Here is a 20,541-nt window from a genome sequence, read left to right as displayed (position 1 = left end):
CCCCCCCCTCTTTCCTTTTAACTGGCCCATCTGCTGTCCTTTGTCCCAAATAAGTTGCTGTACCAAGCAGTTGTTAATGCAGAAAATGCAGCATTGCATTGCACATGGGATAGATTTCTAAACCGGATGTTCACACAGTTGACACATCTCCAGCTGCAGCATCCCAAGGATGGGGGCCTTTTTTTTTTTTTTACAACCTTGAGAATCCTTTTGTTCCGATGCTTAGACAGAATGAGATTAAATAAACCTTTAAGTTAAGATGTAGGACAGAAAACCAGATCAGTAATTAACCAGAATACATATATACCGCTAAAATAGGAATAAACTAGAATTACATAAGAGACAAAATATTACAAGGTATAGTGACAGCCGTGTGATTAATGATGCCCAAATATCAACATATTGATAAGATAATATAGTTCAAATGGTAACTAGCGTGAGGTGAAAGGTAGTAACATTATATAACATAATACATAGCATAGTACAACAGTATAACATGTCAAATAATCTGTAAGACTTGGTAGATGAGTTATGAAATGTAACTATGTGTACATTTGTGCTGATATACGAGGCTGGATGACCACCTCCGGGTGCTTGACTCGTTACGTGCACCAACAGCTTCTCGGTTCAGCCGGACGCAGAGTTCACATGTTGTTAACGTCCCAGCTGCCTCTAAAGGAACAGCGTGTTCCCTACCAGGGTCCCCCGGGGTATTGCAAGCCTGGTGGCCCCCCAAGACCTACGATCAACGGACAGATAGATCATTTTATTAATCTTAACCTGGGAAATTACTGTGTTACAGCAGGAAGGAGACACACAAATACTCCTCACACACATACATGAAATACAAGACAGATAGTAGGACAGGAAACATGAGGTGGTCACACGTAATGTGAAAAAGTAGATCAACAGCCTTTATGTGTTCTGCATCCTTTTTTCATGTGTATACATACAAAAGTTAAATTTTTTTTAATTAATTACTCAATAAAAATTTTTAAATAAAAATGAACACATTTGAAGAAAAAAAAGATCCAGATTATTAACTTATCAGCATTGAGCATCGACTCGGTCTAGAGAGGATCGTGATGCATCTAAGAAGTGATTATCTTTTCCCATCCCTAATACTGTGTGTGTGTGTGTGTGTGTGTGTGTGTGTGTGTGTGTGTGTGTGTGTGTGTGTGTGTGTGTGTGTATATATATGTATGTATGAATGTATATATAGTTAATGTATAATGTATATAACACATGTCGCCCTCAAGCAAAAAACAGTCTTCTAAATTCTGCAGATTTGGTTTGGGTCTTCTAATCACACACATTCACACATTCACTACGACCCTGTTGACACGGGTGAGGGTTAGTCTCTCGTAATGTCTTGTAACACATGTGGTTTAAACACGAGAGCAGGCGACTCCGTTCACATGAATGACTTTGTCTCCTCCAGCACGATGGCTGTCCCTCCTTCATACGCAGACCTGGGCAAGGCTGCCAAGGACATCTTTAGCAAAGGCTACGGTGAGTACGCTCTTAGCCCAAAATACTCTGAACCTTAGTTTCTCCACAAAGAATCATGCAAAAGCCCCACATTAAATCTTGTGTTTTCCAAAATGTCTATTATTCCTATCCCTATTCCTTAAATCTTGTGTTTGATTTATTGTGGGCGTTTCTAATATAATAATATAATTTCAATACGTTCACCTAGGAAACCTCAGGAGACTTTTAATCCAAACCACAATCTTTCTGTCTAAACTCAAGTCGTTTTGGTGGCCAACCTTAACCGTTGTCGCCATATTTCTCAGCTAAACGCCGTAAATGTGCCCCTTGCCACACTCCTTTTCCACTCAGTTACTGCAAAAAAAACCAATAACAACCCAACTCTGTCTTTTGAAATCCACCAGGCTTTGGAGTTGTGAAGCTGGACCTAAAGACTAAATCCCAAAGCGGAGTGGTGAGGACACTTTTCTCTTTTTACCTGTCGTCATTTAATAGATGCTTTCCGCCTAGCGCCTCTCCCTGCCTTCCCCTGCACTATCTAACCAAAACCTCCAAAATAAGACTCCGGTCTGCTCCTCTTTGGCCCTGAGCTCCTGCACCCGGGAGCGTGAAGGTGTCCAGGTTTCCTGGAGCTGCTGCAGACCTGCTTGGTTGAACTTGTGCTCTGTTCTAAAGAAACCCTGACAAACCTGTGTGTTTGTTGTTCTGTGGCCTGTCTGCCTCCCTTCTCTCTCCTCTAACCGCTGCTCTGTCTCCACGCTGCTGCCGACTGTACCGGACTGCTCGCGCTCTAATGTAGATGGTAAGATTTGTGCCGGCGCTGACCGCTGTTTACTCATCCACCGACCACCCCCATCATCTTCATTTCTCTTCTTTTTTGTTTTTGTCGTTGTCATAATCACTCATACAGCATGAATATCAATGTATTTTCATAACAATTATTTGATCTCTACGTTCTGTACCAACAACTTTTTCCGGGGGAAACTTGGAGACTTGATAAACAAGTTAGGGTTACGACAAGTATTAGTGATTACACCAGACATTTTAACCAGAAATTGCTTGCGCAGAGCAGTTTGAGGGGGTGGGGGGGCGGTATCGGAGGGAACATACAGCTCTGTAAATTCTCACCGTTCCACTCTGCTCACATGCCCTGTGCCCGACCCCCGTGTAACGCAGGCCTAGCCACCAGCCTCAGCTGTACCTTGTGTTAAAAGCTAACTGGCTAATGCTTGCATGCTAACACACTTAGGGCCTGACGCAAGTGTCTTTGCTATTTTAAGACCGTCCTTCACCCAATAGCAAATGCTCCTGCACCCATCTGAGCGCCCATGGGCGTGCTGGTCTTACAGGGAGGTGTGTTCAGGTGCATTCTGGGCGTGTTGCTATCTCGAGGCAGTGGGAAGTGATCGCACCATCGACCAACAAAAACCTCTAAAGTCAATAACGCAGCATTTCATGGTGATTTTTAACAGTGTTTGTAAAATGCACCGAGGCTCGTGCACAGCCTGCGCACACTGTGCTTGTTACTTGAAAGATTAAAAATAAAAATATTACAATGTGAAGTAGTATGATATGATTTGCTGATCAGTTTCTTCTCCTGGAAATCTACCATTCCTGCTCAACAAATCCGCCATCATATTAGCAATGCACCAAGGTCCAACCTCACCAGGCTTTTAAAGGGAATGGGAGATGACCTCTGATTGGCTGATTGCATGTTACGCCCGAAACACACCTCTAATTAATGAAGACTCTAAGTACAACCCTTTAGGACCATGTACCCGGCACTCAGACCCTTTCTTCTGCCGTTATACTAGAAAAAGTGGTTTTGGACTGTGAAAAGAAAATAGTCGGTCAAGACAAACACGGACTGAAAGGAATAAAACGACCGCGCTAAATGGGAGGGGGACGTCATGTAATGTCGGCTACTGACGTACAACCACATCTCGCAATCTGAAGTTATTTCATGCATGAGACATCACATACCTGAGGGCCAATTGGGAGACGTTTTTGAATCATTTGTCTCCATCTGTTAAAGCCCAACCGAAGTTGACTCACGTTAGCGCCCGTTGTCGTTCAGTTTGCCTTTTATCTTTTAGTTGTTCTTCATCTAATTTCCTTCTTTGCTGTGATGGTCCTGTCCCAGTATCAGCCATAACTACAGCAGATAACTTCTAAAATAACATTGAAATACAATTAGGCCTATACAAAGAAATGTCCTGCTACCCTTTCCCTGGCTGGATACGCCAACACATGCTTACCCGGTGTTACAGAGAAATCTGTGACCCATCAGATTGCGTGACTTTAGCGTCGTCGACCTGCCGCAAATCATTCTGGGATTTCCCGGGAAAAACTTTACCTGAACTAAAATCTATATAAAACTAGCGTTCTGTTTCTCTGTTAGTCTTGTTTGCTGTTGCATGTCATTTCTGATCATCAGATGGAACATTACACAGTGTCAGAAACGTGTAAAAGTCGCATATAGTCACTTGTAGTAGAGTATTTTTGTACTCTTTCCAACCCTAATGAATGATGCCCTCTGCTGCCAGGAGTTCAACACATCTGGCTCCAGCAACACGGACACAGGGAAGGCTGCCGGCAGCCTGGAGACCAAGTACAAGATGAAGGAGCTGGGCCTGAGCTTCAACCAGAAGTGGAACACGGACAACACGCTGGCTACCGAGGTCACTGTGGAGGACCAGGTACGCTCCAGTAACATTAAGTCTTCACACTTGGTTCTGCAAACTGATGAAATAGCATTGTTTGAGTCTTACACTGGTTTGTGGTTACTTTACCTACAGCTGACTCAAGGACTGAAGGTTGCCTTGGATACGTCTTTTGTACCAAACACAGGGTGAGACGACATATATTTGTACGAGTCAGTGATATCACGCCGTTTGGATTACAGGGAAGTATATTAAGTATAAGCTGTGGGTAAAAAACTCATGTTTTTGTTCTTTTGGTCAATAACGAGCTGCTGTTTTCACACGTTTAACATTTTAGAATAAGATTAATTTTACCTAATTTGAAAATGTTCACATATATGGTTTTATATTTTATAACTCATTTGATAGCACATTTCTAAAAGGATGTCACCAATATCTTCACAGCTCTATATATGAGTGAACATTAGAGGTAGACTAACATTAAACTCTATGAATGTTTTTTTCAGTAAGAAGAGCGGGAAGCTGAAGACGGCCTACAAGCGCGACTTTGTGAACCTGGGCTGTGACGTGGACTTCGAGGGTCCCATCATCCACGCCGCTGCCGTGCTGGGCTACGAGGGCTGGCTGGCCGGCTACCAGATGGCCTTCGACACGGCCAAGTCCAAAATGGCCCAGAACAACTTTGCCCTGGGTTACAGGGCCGGGGACTTCCAGCTGCACACCAATGTGTGAGTGCTCCTGGGATTTTAAACTAATCCAATTCAGTCTACTCGTCACAGTCGGCTGTGGCTCTGCAGGGAGCCAGATGCATGACAAACATTGGTTTCTAGTCAGTAAAGGTCTGCAGGATTTAGTCCTACATCAGTGGAGTGATATCAGGGGTTTTCCTGCCATTCTAAGGCTTGAGCCCTATTCACACTGGATAGATATTCATACCTGCAAACTAGTCTAGACTAAGGCTGAATCTCATTTCTCTAGCTAAACCCTACCCCTTCCTCTTGTTTTTGCACATTCACGCGGGACCTAGTCGTGTCCAAATACCTACATAAACCGAGGGCTAGGAGTTAGACCGAGGGCTAGGGGTAAGACCGAGGGCTAGGAGTTAGACCAAGGGCTAGGGCTAAGACCGAGGGCTAGGGCTAAGACCGAGGGCTAGGAGTTAGACCGAGGGCTAGGGGTAAGACCGAGGGCTAGGAGTAAGACCGAGGGCTAGGGGTAAGACCGAGGGCTAGGAGTTAGACCGAGGGCTAGGAGTTAGACCGAGGGCTAGGGGTGTACACCCATTGAAAGCAAGTGAGGACCCGAGCTCACTTGTAACGAGGGCTATTGTACAGCAAGCAACAATGGCCGCCGCATTGACCAGAGAGACTCATAAATGTAAGTATTTTCGGCTTAAAAGTGATTTAAAAATTACGACAGCCTTGTTTTGGGGTCTGTACATATATACTTGCAACCATGTTCTTAATTAAAAGTTTTTTTAAATCGCTAGCTCACTAGTATTACCCAGAACCGGTTGCCTGTGATCTTTATCCCATGACAATGTGCCCTGTCTGTACTTTGTCAAATAAGAATGCCAATTGCAAATTTGCGACCATATTGCCTTGACATCATGTGTGGTGGATGATGTCAGTGAACACAGACTTTAGCCCTATTGGCACAGGACTAGTAATACCTGCAGCTTCGTCCGAGGGATGACGCTGATGCTGTGTAAGTTGACCCGTTTGCAAGGTTGTTTCTAAATCAGAAATATGGGACGTGAAATAAAATTTTTGGAAAAGCATCGAAAACAACACTAAAGACCAGACAAAAAGGTCAAAAATTTTAGAAAAAGTGACAAAAACGTTGATAAGGGACAACAAAAGAGTTTTTTTTTCCAAAATCTACTGAAAGACCAAACCTAGGGTTAAGGGGAATCAGCTCTGCTATAGTGACCAACTCCCGCGCTGCGCTTCAATGACGTCACCAATGTGCAAATAAAGCGTATGATGTCATCTGCCCAGGGAGCACCCTGATAAATCAGTGTGCATGAACGCCTCTTGATCTTCTCTGTCTCAGCAACGACGGCACCGAGTTCGGCGGCTCCATCTACCAGAAGGTGAACGAGGAGCTGGAGACGGCGGTCACTCTGGCCTGGACCGCCGGCAGCAACAACACTCGCTTCGGCATCGCCGCCAAATACAAGCTGGATAAAGACACCTCTCTCTCTGTAAGTGCTTGTTTGTAAAGGCAAGTGCTCAAAAGATAACAATCCTATTGTTTTGTTTCATGTCGTATCATGTTTCCCCCCCGCAGGCCAAAGTGAACAATGCCAGTCTGATCGGAGTCGGCTACACCCAGAGCCTTCGGCCAGGTAGGCTCCCCTTCACCGGAAATAGTCCAAATACAGCAAATTGGCTTATTTTACAACCTGGAGTCATTTTAGGAGGATTTCCATTTCCAAGAAGCTGACTTTTCAGCATGAAGACTTTCAATACTACCTCCAACACTGCAGATATCATACGTGATACAAAGTAGTTTGTATCTGCAATCAAACACCAGCTACATATCTCAGCACATTTTCTTCCTTTGATGGGAAAATTCAACAAATCACAATTCCTACAAAGATCAAAAATGTAGTTCTTATGTTATGATGAGTTATTTTTTGAGTTTTTTGTGTGCATACAGCTTCAGATTTTTCCAAAAGAAAGCCTGTTGTCCTAGCCATTCTTAGTACCTTGGCCAAAAGGACTGTCAAACAGGTCTTAAACCGATTATATGCGGTATATAAAGGTTTTCTAAAGTCTTACCTTTGGCTGCGTGGCGTCTCTGCAGGTGTGAAGGTCACCCTCTCCGCCCTGATCGACGGGAAGAACTTCAACGCCGGCGGACACAAAGTCGGGATGGGCTTCGAGCTGGAGGCATAAAGGAGGAGAGAACACAGAAAAGAAAAGACCCAAACCACATCCCAACACACTCCTCCACCCTTCTCCACCCTCCCCTGTCACTTCCTCCCTTGTTCACACATTTCATAAGCATTTCTGACAGTAGTGGTCGAGCCTCAGCATCAAGTTGTGAGGTTGTTGGTCCGAAAACTGACGGCGGCGCATAGTTGTGGATCCTCACTGGGATTTATGGTCGTTGGAATGAAACTATTTATTTTCCTGTAGGTCGTTGGATGACGTAGTCGTCGGTCTAAATGTGCAGCCTCTGTATTCGGCTTGTTTGCTTGGTTAAAAAAGAAGAAGAGTAAAGGTGCTGAGTTGGGTTTTTTTCTTCCTTCTTCATCGGTTCGAGCACTTTTGGCTGTGTTGTTGCAATCTTTGGACTATTGAATCCATATACATGTTTATTTACGGCCCATTTCATGAACACATGACTGAAATATCGAGGTGGGTTTTAGGTTGAGAGGTAAAGACAGAATGAAGGATACTTTAAAACGGCTTTACAGGGAAAGATGCTTTTGGTAGGTGAAATCAATGTGGTGGAATCTTCTGGTAGCGTGCGTAGTTAGTTTGCATTTCTACAACATTGTTTTCGTCTATCTGTCTCGGCACAGCGGTCACGAGGAAAAGGGAGGACGTTCTGCATCTGTCGTAGGTGTCCCAGCTGTTCGGGCATCTCAGCATGATGGCCAGATGTTTGCTGGTGTTGCTCTGCACTCGTTGCTGTCAGTGCTCTCTTTGTCGAAAACCACCCACACTCCTCAAATATGTACAGAAAATACAGTTCATAGGAACACGGAAGGTCTCGTGTGTGACTATCCTATTTCCTTTATTTTTTTTTTCCCTGGTAATCATACATCAAAGTGTAGTTTTTCAATCTCATCGTATTGTCAAGATCCTAAATCTCTTTTTTTTTTGTCACTTAGACACAGTACCTAATTTTTTTTCCAATGTCAACTAAGGGAATTCTAATAAAGAAAATTAAAAACATTTCCTGAAAGTTGTTGTGATTCTTCTCTTCATCCAAATCTGGTAGAAACAGTTTTTTATGTGTCGTTTTAAGTCTACTTACAAGCCGTTTCTGGAGCTTTAACCAAATCTCACTTCTCCAACAAACTCCATCTGCTGAGAATCACTCAGATATAATAAAAACTAATATCTTGATCCTGAGTTAAAGCTCTGGTATGCATTTTACTGAGTCATTGGGCGAAGAATCTAAATAAATCTTTCAACATGTTGTAATTCAAGTTTTCTGAGAGAAAAAACAGACATCTGCACTTCCTCTCGGCTCTTTTTCAGGCTTTAGAAAATCTAGCAGAGAATTTCTAATAAGGGGAGAACTTCCGACTTCTGAACTGGTTGCAGTTTCACTCTGGCTCCATATGAGGGCGCTCACGGGCCGGTGCAGAATGAATGGAGGTCTAGGGAGCTGGGAGCTATACCCTCAAAATCCACTTTTTTGTAATTTGAATGTTGCATTCGAAAGAGGAGGCTAAGAAAATGCACACTGCTGGGTGTACGATTTTTTAAAAGTTGCTTTTTTTCTAAAAAGCCTTTTAAAATGTCGATGACATACACATCGTACGGCCAGAGAAACTGCTTTACGGCGAGCTCTGAGTCACTTTTGTCCTCTCGAGGCATCAACACAGCTGACAGGTTCGGCTCTTCCTGTCAATGCAACGCACTAGAAAGAGGTTTGCTAATGTTTTAAAGACCACGCCGAAATAGTCACACAACACACTCTGGATGCCTTTGAGCGGGATCTCCGGTCGTAATCACTCCTTCACGGACCAATCAGCGTTCATTAGCAGAATGCTAGCGTGGTATGGGCAACAACGACTAAACTTGTAAGAAATTGAAAGGACATAAGTACTCGTTTGTTCAACTTTCGACCTATAATCCTTTTTGAACTACACTCAAATCTGAGCTTTCTCAACGACAATCAAGCAAAAGAGGCAGATCCAGCCGTCTAGCTCCATAGACTCCCATTTGTTTTGCACTCGCCTGCCATCACCCCCCCAGTGGGACTCTGGTGGAACTGCAACCAAATTTGGTACAATGGGGCTAAATAGGAAGTTAACAGCCTCTCCGTAGACAGGCTCAGATCTAGCTGTTAGGGCAATCACAGGTCAGTTGAGAGAGAGAGAGAGAGAGAGAGAGAGAGAGAGAGAGAGAGAGAGAGAGAGAGAGAGAGAGAGAGAGAGAGAGAGAGAGAGAGAGTTCCTATTGGCTGCTCTGGGCATGCAACAAATAAAGGAGAGAGAGCGTTGCAGGAAGAGATCTTAATCTATTGGAAAATTTCTGGCATTTGATTTTGCTTTCTTTCAAGGAGTTAAATGAGACACTTGAGTCTGCTCTCGATGTTAAAATTCACAGCGGTCTGTCTCCGGCTCAGCCAGTAAGAGCGGTAGGTTACAGGCCGGGGTTCGAATCCAACCTGTGGCCCTTCGCTGTGTGTCCTCCCCCATCTCGCTCCCTCTTTCAAGTCTATCCACTGTCACTTTATTATAAAAAGGGAAAAGCCCCACTTTTTTCTTTTAAGTCACAAAGCCAGCAGCGGCTCAGCTTAGCTAGCCCGGCTCTGTTCAAAGTTAAAAGTCCTGCATAGTACCTCAAAAACTCACTCATTTTTTCTATTTTGTGTAATCTGGAAACAAAGTGAAGTGTAAAAACAGCCTGTTGGGTTTTAAGGGGGTTTGTTTCCCTGTCTTGATGCTAAGCTAAGCTAACAGGGCAGGCTGTAGCATATTTACTGTACTGTAAAATAATCTAGAATAAATGAAGAGCTTTTTGGAACAAGTCTTTATAATTACATCTAATTATATTTAAAAAATGTCAAACCATTTCTTCAAAATGTCCTCCTTTGTTTCGTCAAAAACAAAAGCTCCATATTAGAAAAAATCTGAAAAACAACATCTTCACAGCCGCGTTTAAAAGGTGTCTTTAATTAGAAAAAAGGCAGTTGTTATACATTAAAGTTAATATTTAGACTGTAAAATACCTGAATACAGGATATTAACATATTCATATTCTCATCAGGTCAATAAAAATCAATGCTAGTGTGAGTCTGTGTTGCACTTTGGGTGTCAACGTGTAGTATATCCATTCAAAACTATATCTTTAATAAATACACTTGTTGGGAGAACCTATTCTCAAACAAAGGGAATATATCTCTCTTACATATTAGAGTATGCAGGACATATTCCTCTATGCTGCTAACTTTCCATATGCAGGTCCAAGGCTGAATACATTGCTTAAATACCATTATAGGTATATTATTAGCGAGTACATCCACATTGCTGACTTGCACTAGCATTAATAAAAGTCATGCTGAATTCTGACAAAAAACTACTTCTAATTGTCCAAAAATGCGTTAGTAACTGATGCATTATAAATATCGAAGCTTCCTTTTATACATGAATGAATATTGGTCTTACTCATCTCTTCTGTGTTGGGTTGAGCTGCCGAATACGTAGTAACATAAACAAAAAGGGGTTAAAACAGTCTGCTCACCCAAATCATACAATTATATGTATTCTCATTTTCCTTTTGTTGTGTCAAGCCGTCTACAAAGTTTTGTTCCAGGTTTTTAAATCCATCCATCTCTGAGATTCACCTCCACCTGTTCCAAAGGTGGAGGTGAATGAAATTCGCTCACATAATTAGACAATTCCATTTTAACAACAACAATAATAGTCTTCTGAGCATTCCCACTTGCTCAAAATGACCATAACATGTGGATGTTGAGCAACTGTAATGTTTATGATGTGATGACTTAGTTTAGCGTGTTAGCATGCTAACAGGCTGATGGAAATGTCATTAGTTTTCTGAGGTATGTGATCATAAAACAAAGTATGGGACAAATTAAAGTATTTGACCTGATGATGGCGATGGATGAAAAGTTAAAGCATCTTCACAGTAATTACTGTCATGTAGAGGGGAACACGTACAGCATGTTGGGACCAAATGTTGTGACAACTCATTCAAGAGTTGTTCAAAATATTCACTCAAAACCAGAATGTAAACTTGCCTGTAAAGGGCTAGAGGAGAAAGTCAGAGAACCAGTCTTTGAGTCCAGGATTGAGCCTCACGGCACTCTGTATATTTGTACCAAATGTCATGGCAGTCCATCCAATTGTTGCTGAGATGTTTTTGCTCAAATGTTACCCTCAAGGTGGCACAAGATAAAAAGTCAGAGACTCACCAAAGTCATGAGGCTTCATTCTCCGAGGAACATGAACGTCTGGATAAATGGGCCAATGCATCCGATTGTTTCTGAGATATTTCAGTCTGGACCAAAGTGGTCGACTACAACATTGCCATCCCACGATAATCGACACACCTCACTGTCAACAGGTTTTGATTGAAAAAATAATCCCAATAAAACAAGTTGACAGTGTAAAATTAATGAAATTATATTGTGAGCAACACAAATTTCCACTTACCTCCTTTGTGTTTTAGTGGAGGCAAATAAAATCTGCATATCTCTTAAGGACTGTTTGTGTGACCTCTTCACAAGATAAACCCCCCCCCCCCCCCCAACCTACTCTTACAAAACGGCACTTTAAAAGCTGTGGCTCCGAGTTGTGCCATTCAAGTTTCATAACCACAGAACTTCACTCCCTTCCAGTGCGCCGATTTCCTCTTTCGTTGAAGAATGTGAAACATTCAGACATTTCCTGCCGAGGGATTTCACAGCAGGTTGACTTTAGCGACCACTTGCTTGCAGCCTGTCTGAGAGTATTGGTGCCCCCCTGTCTCGGGGTAATATTCAATCTCCCCCGCAAGCCGCTCTATGTTGGTATGATCCGGGTAGAAGCCCTCTCGAGTCATTTCGTCCAGGAAGCACTCCATCACGTGGTCTTTCTCCAGAAGGCCCAGAGGTAAGACGTCCGCCTCTGTCCACAGCGGGTGAAGCTTCTCCAGAGTGCGGCGTAATATTGGCGTCAGCTCTTTCACGAGGTGGCTGTGACGCCCTGACGACGCCACCGCCATTGAAATACTTGAGGAGTTTTGTAGCATATGTTTGGTGATGTGCGTGTGGCCCAGGTTGCTTAGGAACAGGTAGATGGCGTTCAGGTACTCGTTGGACTGTTTGGAGTCCACGAGTTGCAGCAAGGCGTCCAGGATCTCGTCGTGCATGTGCTCCGCCTCGTCGAAGATGAAGAGCGGGATCTTCTCCTCCTCCTCGGCGCGTTCCACCATCTGCGTGATGAGGGCGGCGAGGTCGCGGGCGCACTGAAGGGCGTCGGCCTCCTGGGGGCAGTGGTGGAGGACGTAGTACTGCAGCACCAGCGTCTCCCCCACCACCGAGCGGAAGTGTCCCGCCAGGAGGCGCCCCAGGTGGCTCTTGCCCACGCCGCTGGGGCCGTGCAGGGACACCACCAGGGGCTTGTTGTGGACGTAGGTGGACAAGTAGTCCTTCAGGTGGGACAGCAGTCCCTCCACCGCTCCCTGCTGCCCAAACACTTCTCGCCTTAGCGTCCTCTCCAGCCCGTCCAGGTCGTACCTGAGAACGTGGTCATCTAGGTTCTCAATGGCGTTGTACACCTGAAGAGACACAGGGACAGATAATTAGAATATCATGGGAGCCATGACAGATAAAGCTGTGATATGATCTTTGTAGAAAACTGTTAGTGTACAGGAAATCCACACAACATTACACAATACTTCATTGGATATCAATCAAACTGCAACTTAAGAGAGCCACTGAACAAAGCAAGATGTTATCCAGCAACTTAAAGGTCCCATATCATGATCATTTTGTGGTTCATACTTGTATTCTGGGTTTCTACTAGAACATATTTACATGCTTTAAAGTTAAAAAAAAACCTAGATTTTTCTCACACGGTCTGTCTGAATATACCTAATTAACCCTCTGTCTGAAACGCTCCGATTAAGCGCCTGTCTCTTTAAGACCATCTCCAGAAACAAAAGCCCAGCCTGCTCTGATTTGTCAGCGTTTACGGGTCTTCCGTTCTCAGCGTCTTGGCACCGTTATTGCAGCTCGGGAATGACTGTAACAGCACTTTAGTGGCACTTTCTGCCTTTATATAGTATAGTTGTGACATCACAAAGTTACAAAAGTCCTGACGGCTCATTTAAAGGCACAGTTGATGAATATTATAATGCATTTTCGGCCATAACTCAAGAATTCCTACGGAAATTATGACATTGTAAACGTCACATAAAAGTCCAATAGGGTAAGACATTTTGTTGGCTACTGACTTAGTGACACTAATCTTGGAACTGCAGTGATTTCGTTTTCTGAGCTGCCAGGTTAAACGTGTGTGAAGCATCCCATGGGTCGCTAAAACATACACTTAATCCATTTTATTAGATTGCTTTAAAGTCTACATGTTACATGAGTCTGGACAGACAGGAGCAGTTCCTCCATTTTCAGTTTCTAGTTTCTCAGTGTGCATGATGGCTGTTTTGAGTCCATGTCACTTTTTACAGTGTGATTAGATTACATCTAAGCACAAACCTGCTTAAAATTCTCATGTAGTATAGATTTGAGGAACTAGTTTTGCAGATCATCATCAACCGTGTGAAAAGTTAAAATAACGTCTACAAAATTTGAAGGTAACAAGCAGCAGACGGGACATTTTGGAAAGTCATCTTTACATTTCCTAGGAATGCCCGTCCACTTGTTTACTTCTGCAAATTGGACCATGTAATTGGTTCATATCAATTATGTAGTAAAGACTGGTTCCACTCAGTGGCTGACAATAGCAAAGCTGCAACAGGAAACACATTGGAGTCATTAGAAATGTGTCCAAGCAACGTAGCCTATTGGTAACGCCGTGGGATACATGTAATAATAATAATAATAATAATAATAATAATAATAATAATAATAATGATAAAAAAGCAGTCAGACCACGGCCAGATGAACTCACAAAGAAGAGACCCTGACGCATGAACGAGCTGTGGGCACTCTGATTAGGTAATGATTAAGGATTAATCAATAGTTGTGAACTCTTAAATGATCTGCAACTATTTTTGATAACCAATTAATCTGTTAGAATAATTTTTAATGGAATTTTCTTTTTATTATTATTAAAATTTCTGCTTTTTAAATTTGAATTATTTTCTAATTTGTACACTCACACTTCACTTCAAGCCCTTGAATGCTTGCTCATTGGGGGACCTGTTGGGTCTTTGTAAATTACAGAGCGTGGTCTAGACCTACTCTGTGTCCTGAGATCCTAACTTGTGTAGCAACTTCTGTTATGATTTGACGCTATAAATAAAACAATCAAATTCCTCTGTGAGAGTCAACTGAAGATCTTTGAGTTGTGGACAAAACAAGACATTTGAGGACGTCATCTCTGGCTTTTGGGAAACACTGATCCACTTTTCTTCACAACTTTATGACATTTTATTAACTAAACAACTAATCCCTTCATCCAAGAAATAATCCAACAGATTCATCAATAATGAAAATACTCATTAGTTGCAGCTCTAGTTAAATCTATATTTCCATTGCATCATCACACAGAAATAAACAGTTAAACAAATCCCTTACTTTCTTCTTCTTCTTCTTGTTATATAATGTTTTGGCCTTTTACCTGGATGAAGACGATGGCACAGAGCAGGACGAGGCAGTATTTGGCCCGGCTGCTCTCCTGCTTCGGAGGCGCCCTGCACCCCCCTCTGTTGGGATACAACACCCGTTTCCTCCTCCTCTTCTGCTTCCACTGGGGGACAGAGGACGAGAAGCTGGACGGGGTGAGTCCGTCGAAGGTGAAGATTTTGGGGCTGGTTCTGTGGGGAGCTCCGGTGAGGGGCACGTCTGCAGCCAACCCCAGGGCCACGTCCTGCCGCCTCTTCTTCATGGCCCGGTACTTCTGTTTGATGCGCATGACGGCGCTTAGAGACGCGGATAAGCCGCACAGACCGGGGACAGGACTGTCCCTGTGTTTTTCACGTTCTTTTTCTTCACCCTTCATTTCTCCGTCCATCTCTCCGTCCATCTCTCCCTCAACTTCTCCCTCCGTTTGAGAGGCCGAGGTGCTGCTGTCTTGGTCCCTCATCTGCAGAGAGAAGAAGAGGAGGACGTTAAAGCAGCGACAGTCCGTTACATTTCCAGGATAACGAGGCATTCAAACCAAAAAAAGGCAATCCGGTGATTTACCGCACGGTGGTGCGGAAGGCGGCGGGGGTTAGTAGGTGTAAACACTTAATTTCCTGCATTCAGGTGAATTGTTATGCACAGTTTTCCGACTCAATTTATCTTTATGCCAAGAGAAACTAGCGGACAATTCAAATATAAAAACATAATGGAATATTTTGCAGTAAGGCTCTTCTTAAGACTATACAACTCCTCACTAGGGGGGAGGAGGAAATAGGGCAGAGAGGACAATACATACATGTATACATACATACATACATACAGTACACATACAGTACATACAGTACACATACAGACATACATACATGCACACCTGGACTTTAAATCTCACCTGGTCACTTTATCACTTTATCACTGGACTCAACACTGACACTTTAATAATAATTTATGGTCTTTTCTTTGTTTGACGTATGTTCTTATTGTTGTTATTATTATTATTGTTATTTTGTTGTCTCTATACTGTCTTTGGTATCTATTTTATATTTCTTTTTTCTTGCTAAAACTGCTGCTGCAACTTTCAATTTCCTCGCGGGAGTCATCCCAAAAGGATCAATAAAGAGAAGTCTAAGTCTTATGCATCCTGTACTGCTTTCATCTATGTATTCTCCTGTAGATCGACTTCTCTAATTATATCTGAGTCAGACACATGTAGCCTAGGTATCATATACATAAAAAAAGACATTTAGCATAAATTATCATAAAGTGTCAGTGTCCAGTCTAGTGTTAGAGTGTTAAAGGGTCCAGGTATTTATGTGAGTCCAGGTGTGTGTGTACTGTCCTCTTTACCCTACGTCCTCCTCCCCCCAAGAGAGGAGGTGTAGAGTGTAATGGCATGAGGGACAAAGAAGTCCTTGAGTCTGCTAGTCCGACACTTGGGAAGGAGCGGCCTTCCCATGAACAGGCTCCTCTGGGTGCTGATGACGGGGTGCAGGGGGGGGGGGCTGGCATTGCCAGTAATGTCCAGCAGTTTGTCCAATGTCCTCCTCTCTGCCTCCGTCACCAGTGGGTCCAGCTTCATGCCGACCACAGAGCCGGCCTGATCAGTTTATCCAGCCTGAGGGTGTCCTTCTTAGATATGCTGCATCCTCCACACCAACATCTGGTTGGTACGCAGACTGCCGCGGTCCTGGGCGTGCTGGACCTGGGGTCTGAGGAGGCTGAGGAAGAGCCGCTCCAACGTCTTCATCAGGTGTGAAGTGAGCACCACCGGTCGGAAGTCATTTAACTCGTTGGTCTTGTTTTTATGGGAACCGGAACGATGCAGGACGTCTTCCAGAGGGTGGGCACTCTCCCTAGCTGCAGACTAAGGTTGAAGATCCGTTGTAGCGGTTCCCCAAGTTCTGCAGCGCAAGTCTTCAGTAGTCTGGGACACACTTTATCTGGGCCTGCTGCTTTCCTCAGCTGTCCTCTGGCCTGGGCTGTGGTGATGTGGGGCGGGGATTGTATTGAGGAGGAGGAGCGGGTATCGTGGTGTCGGGTGGGAGGTGTGTAGAGGGAAGAAGGAGAGATGGCTGCGTGAGGGTTGGGGTGGGGTGGGGGGGACAAGGGCTGGTTAAACCTGTTGAAGAAGTCATTCAGCTCCTTGGCCCTCTCCATTGTCCCCCCTTGCAGCTCGGGTCTTTGTGTTGTGACCTGTGATAGTCCTCAAACCTTCACAGACCTCCCTCATGTTGTTTTCCCTCAGCTTCTGCTCCACCTTTCTCCTGTAGCTGTCCTTAGCTTTTGCACCACCTTTCTCCTGTAGCTGTCCTTAGCTTCTGCACCACCTTTCTCCTGTAGCTGTCCTTAGCTTCTGCTCCACCTTTCTCCTGTAGCTGTCCTTAGCTTCTGCTCCACCTTTCTCCTGTAGCTGTCCTTAGCTTGTGCTCCACCTTTCTCCTGTAGCTGTCCTTAGCTTCCCTCACACAGTGTTTCACCTCCTGCTGTGCTGCCGTCATGGCATCCTGTCCCTGCTCCTGAAGGCAGCCTTCTTCCTGTTGAGGAAAGTCTTGATGGGGGAGACCATGTCTGCGCATAAGTTCAGGTAGTCTGTCAGACAATGTGTCCTCCCCTCTATGTCCTCACCATGCGGGTTGATCAGCCTACGTCACTGCTCTGCTGATACAGTAGATCTCAGGCCATCTGACAGACTGAGAGCCCTGTTTGGGTCTCTGTTCCCTGGATGAGACAAAGTCCAGGGAAGTGGCTGGTCGAAGACCGAAATTACGGCAGAAATACACGGAGCGCAAACGTATCACACCTGCCGCAGCATGTCCACAGCAGACTGGGTCCACTAGAAGCCCGTAGCAGCACAGACCACGGACGCCGTGCTGCTCATCTCTATTTTTACAGCGAGTGGACTTCTTCATCAGTCAACTTTTCAAAATACATTCGAGGCTACACTCAAAACATTCGGGGCTCAAGCCAAATCCTCCGACGGTGCGTCTATGTAGTACAACAGAAATATGGTGTTTTTTCAAAATGAAACCATGTAAACGTATTCTGATAAAACGTCTAAATACAATTATGAACCTGAAAATGAGCAGAATATGAGCACTTTAATACAGAGCTGGAAATGTGACACTAAAGCTGCTATCATCAATATTTAAGCATTGGAGTCTTCCAGCTCTTTGTTTTGGTTTTACGTCCACAACGAGAGTATTTCTACACTGTAGTATTACTACTTTTACTCAAGTTAAATATCTGCGTACGCCTTCCAGCGATGCAAACAACTAGCCGCCCTTCCTTTCTGTTATCTCTATTTAGTTCCTCTTCGTCAGCTACAGCCAAACCACAGAGAATGATGCAAACAACTACAGACCAAAATTGCATATATTAAATTGCTTAGTCATGCTATGAAATAGACAGCAGCAACATTTTGTCAACGTGGGTTACTTCCTTCTCTGGCAGAGAAGAATATTTGTCAAAATTAAGGAAAAAGAAGAACTGGATGCCAGACTTTTTTTTCAGATTTATGATTAAATCATGATGACAGACGCAGTGCAGAATGGAATCTGGTGGTGATGGTGTTGCAATAACTTTTATAAATCGTATCTCACTCTTCTGTCAGCTCATAATCCTATCTATAATGTTATCTGCTTTATCTGTTCCATCAACACACTTATTCAGTCATTTATACTGTGATCAGTAACTGCTACTTCAAAGATTTTTCCAGGTATGGAGCTGCGGTATTTCCTTCAAACATAATATTCAAATCAAGTAATAAAAGCTCCTGCAGAAAGAAGGAAGTCCAATTCATTGAGGAACATTCGCTGGCCTGTTCTGCATCATAACTCAGCGTGTGTGTAAATGCACTTTGACATGAATCATAAACTCACTATACGTTCTGACTTAAGTTATACAGTAAAGTCTTAACCTAAATTGATTTATCGTCAAATAATTCAACATATTTTTCAAGTTAGTCTGCAGAAATAGTCACTATTGCGCAAGCAGTCTGCAAAAAATGATAGATTCAAGATAGTCTTTGTGTGAAATTGCGGTGGTTACGCACTCATCTCTGGGTTAGAAAGCATGCACGGCGAGTGAAAGAAAAGGAGGAACTGTCAGTTACACCCAAAGAACAAGCCAATGAGAAAATGTGCCACATACTAATCAACACTTTCAACACTAATAGATACTCCACATATTCTGGGGAATTCAATTTTGTTCCCTAGAACAGCAGAGAGGAAGAACAACTTGTTTAACTCGTGTGTCCAATTCCTTTCTTTTTACTTCAGCACAAAAGAATTCAGCAGAGCTCAGAGGGGAGACAGAGAAAATACACGGACTATCAGTCGGCCTATCTGCTGTCTCTTTACATGCATGGACCTGAGAGGGCCGGCTACATACCAAACATTTTAGAGCTCTTAAATGATGGTAAAAATACCTCTTTTTCTCGAGCCTTTCTTTCCTCAGTTGAGAGTGACTTTTGGCTGCAAAACCATGCAGAAACCCAAAGCTGAAACGCACACAAAGAGACACTGGTGGTAGGTCAGTCGCTTTCTTTAAAAAATGTTTTATGTGTGTGTGGAGTTTCACACAGGGTAGGTACTGAATAACTACCTCACACCTAGGCACACACACACGCACACACACGCACAAGCATGCATGTGCACGCACACACACACAAAGAAAAGGGGGACAATGAAACGTGAGACCAAGTGAACATGCATTTTGTTCTTACCTCCAAAGTTGGTCAAATCTTTGTAAAGTTGAGTTTTTGACCGTTTTTAGTCCATAGTTGTGGGAGTGGAGCTGGCAGAGAGCAGACCACACAGCAAACAGCTCTACTCAGGAAGAGCCCTCCTTTCTAAAACTCCTATTCTCTGTTGGCTCCTCCTATTCTTCTTCAGTCTTCTTCTGTCCACTCTATGCTGTTTTACAAAGACTCTGACGTGCTACACCTCACTGGGTTCATGTAACAGATATCAACTTTCACTTGAGTCCTTTCTTTCTTTCTTTCTTTCTTCTTTAACTAGATCAAATTCAGTTCAAGTTCTTTCTTCCACACAGGTGGAAATCAATATCTCCATATCTTCATAATCCAATCTTCATTTACTATTTAGACACACTTGTATATTCCAGGGTTCCCACACATTTTTCATATCAAATTCAAGGACGTTTCGAGGACTTTCCAGGCCTAATTCCCTCAAAATTAAAGGAACCCAAAACAGTTTTAGTATTTTTTCCAGCACTTTTTATGTGACAGTGAATATATTTGGGTTTTTCAGACAGAAGAAATAACTACAATAACGTCACTTTTGGCCCCTGGGAAATTGCGATTGCCAGTTTGTGACATTGTTTAAACACAACGTTGAATAATGAAATGAAATAAAATGAAATGAAAGGAAAAAGGACTTAACTGCAGCCCCAGTTGCGTGGGTGTTCAGACTATTAAAGGCTGTACGTTGGGCTATAAATAAAAAACAAAAGAGGTGTGGTAAAGATTTGCATACTGCATCATTTGCCTGTGACGTAATGTGTAAAGCTTGTTGTTTGTTGTACAAAACATCTAGCCAACCACACAACCTAGCAGTTGGCATTAAAGGTCCCATGGCATGAAAATATCCCTTTATGAGGTTTGTTAACAGTAATATGAGTTCCCCCGGCCTGCCTGTGACCCCCCAGTGGCAAGAAATGGTGATAGGTGTAAACCGAGCCCTGGGTATCCTGCTCTGCCTTTGAGAAAACTAAAGCTCAGATGGGCTGAACGGGAATATTGGCCCCTTATGATGTCACAAGGAGCAAGGTTACTTCTCCTTTCTCTGCTTTGCCTGCCCAGAGAAGTTTTTGCCACCCCCCATGAGAGAGACATCATGGCTTTCAATGAGCAAAGTGGCAGTTGGTCAAG

At 43.5% G+C, this 20,541-nt stretch overlaps 2 protein-coding genes across 6 annotated transcripts in view; one reads left to right on the top strand and one right to left on the bottom strand.

Annotated features, from left to right (window-relative positions):
• zgc:56235 (uncharacterized protein LOC393186 homolog) overlaps positions 1-7,379 on the top strand; it is an 8,091-nt gene extending 712 nt beyond the window's left edge. For 2 of the 4 annotated variants that reach the window (XM_034896180.1, XM_034896179.1), the window contains 9 exons: positions 1,442-1,512; positions 1,896-1,945; positions 2,291-2,293; positions 4,038-4,190; positions 4,290-4,342; positions 4,661-4,882; positions 6,210-6,360; positions 6,447-6,504; positions 6,966-7,379. In XM_034896180.1, the coding sequence (XP_034752071.1) occupies positions 1,446-1,512; positions 1,896-1,945; positions 2,291-2,293; positions 4,038-4,190; positions 4,290-4,342; positions 4,661-4,882; positions 6,210-6,360; positions 6,447-6,504; positions 6,966-7,057 (849 nt within the window). In that variant the 5' untranslated portion in view covers positions 1,442-1,445 and the 3' untranslated portion in view covers positions 7,058-7,379. The remainder of the gene's footprint in view (positions 1-1,441; positions 1,513-1,895; positions 1,946-2,290; positions 2,294-4,037; positions 4,191-4,289; positions 4,343-4,660; positions 4,883-6,209; positions 6,361-6,446; positions 6,505-6,965) is intronic. The other 2 variants (XM_034896182.1, XM_034896181.1) reach the window with 1 other exon arrangement.
• Positions 7,380-10,009: 2,630 nt separating this feature from the next.
• On the bottom strand, positions 10,010-19,659 carry tor4aa (torsin family 4, member Aa). 2 transcript variants are annotated; one of them, XM_034896147.1, is made up of 4 exons: positions 19,375-19,659; positions 19,078-19,149; positions 14,650-15,114; positions 10,010-12,625 (listed from the first exon to the last, which is right to left on the bottom strand). In XM_034896147.1, the coding sequence occupies exons 3-4, from the start codon at positions 15,112-15,114 to the stop codon at positions 11,768-11,770; spliced, it is 1,323 nt and encodes a 440-aa protein (XP_034752038.1). In that variant the 5' UTR covers positions 19,078-19,149; positions 19,375-19,659; the 3' UTR covers positions 10,010-11,767. The 2 variants fall into 2 exon arrangements, with proteins under 2 accessions (XP_034752038.1, XP_034752039.1); XM_034896148.1 differs by lacking the exon at positions 19,078-19,149.
• Positions 19,660-20,541: the final 882 nt, after the last annotated feature.

Source organism: Etheostoma cragini, chromosome 16 (assembly GCF_013103735.1).
Source record: "Etheostoma cragini isolate CJK2018 chromosome 16, CSU_Ecrag_1.0, whole genome shotgun sequence".
NCBI classification, from domain to species: Eukaryota; Metazoa; Chordata; class Actinopteri; order Perciformes; family Percidae; genus Etheostoma; species Etheostoma cragini.
Note: the sequence above shows the minus strand (reverse complement) of the source record. Positions and strands in the feature narration are given on the sequence as shown.

Coding starts and splice junctions, on each gene's coding strand:
- tor4aa (XM_034896147.1), bottom strand. CDS start 15,114: ATGAGGGACCAAGACAGCAGCACCTCGGCCTCTCAAACGGAGGGAGAA. Junction 12,626..14,649: donor GTGCCATCGTCTTCATCCAG/GTAAAAGGCCAA, acceptor GTGTCTCTTCAG/GTGTACAACGCCATTGAGAA.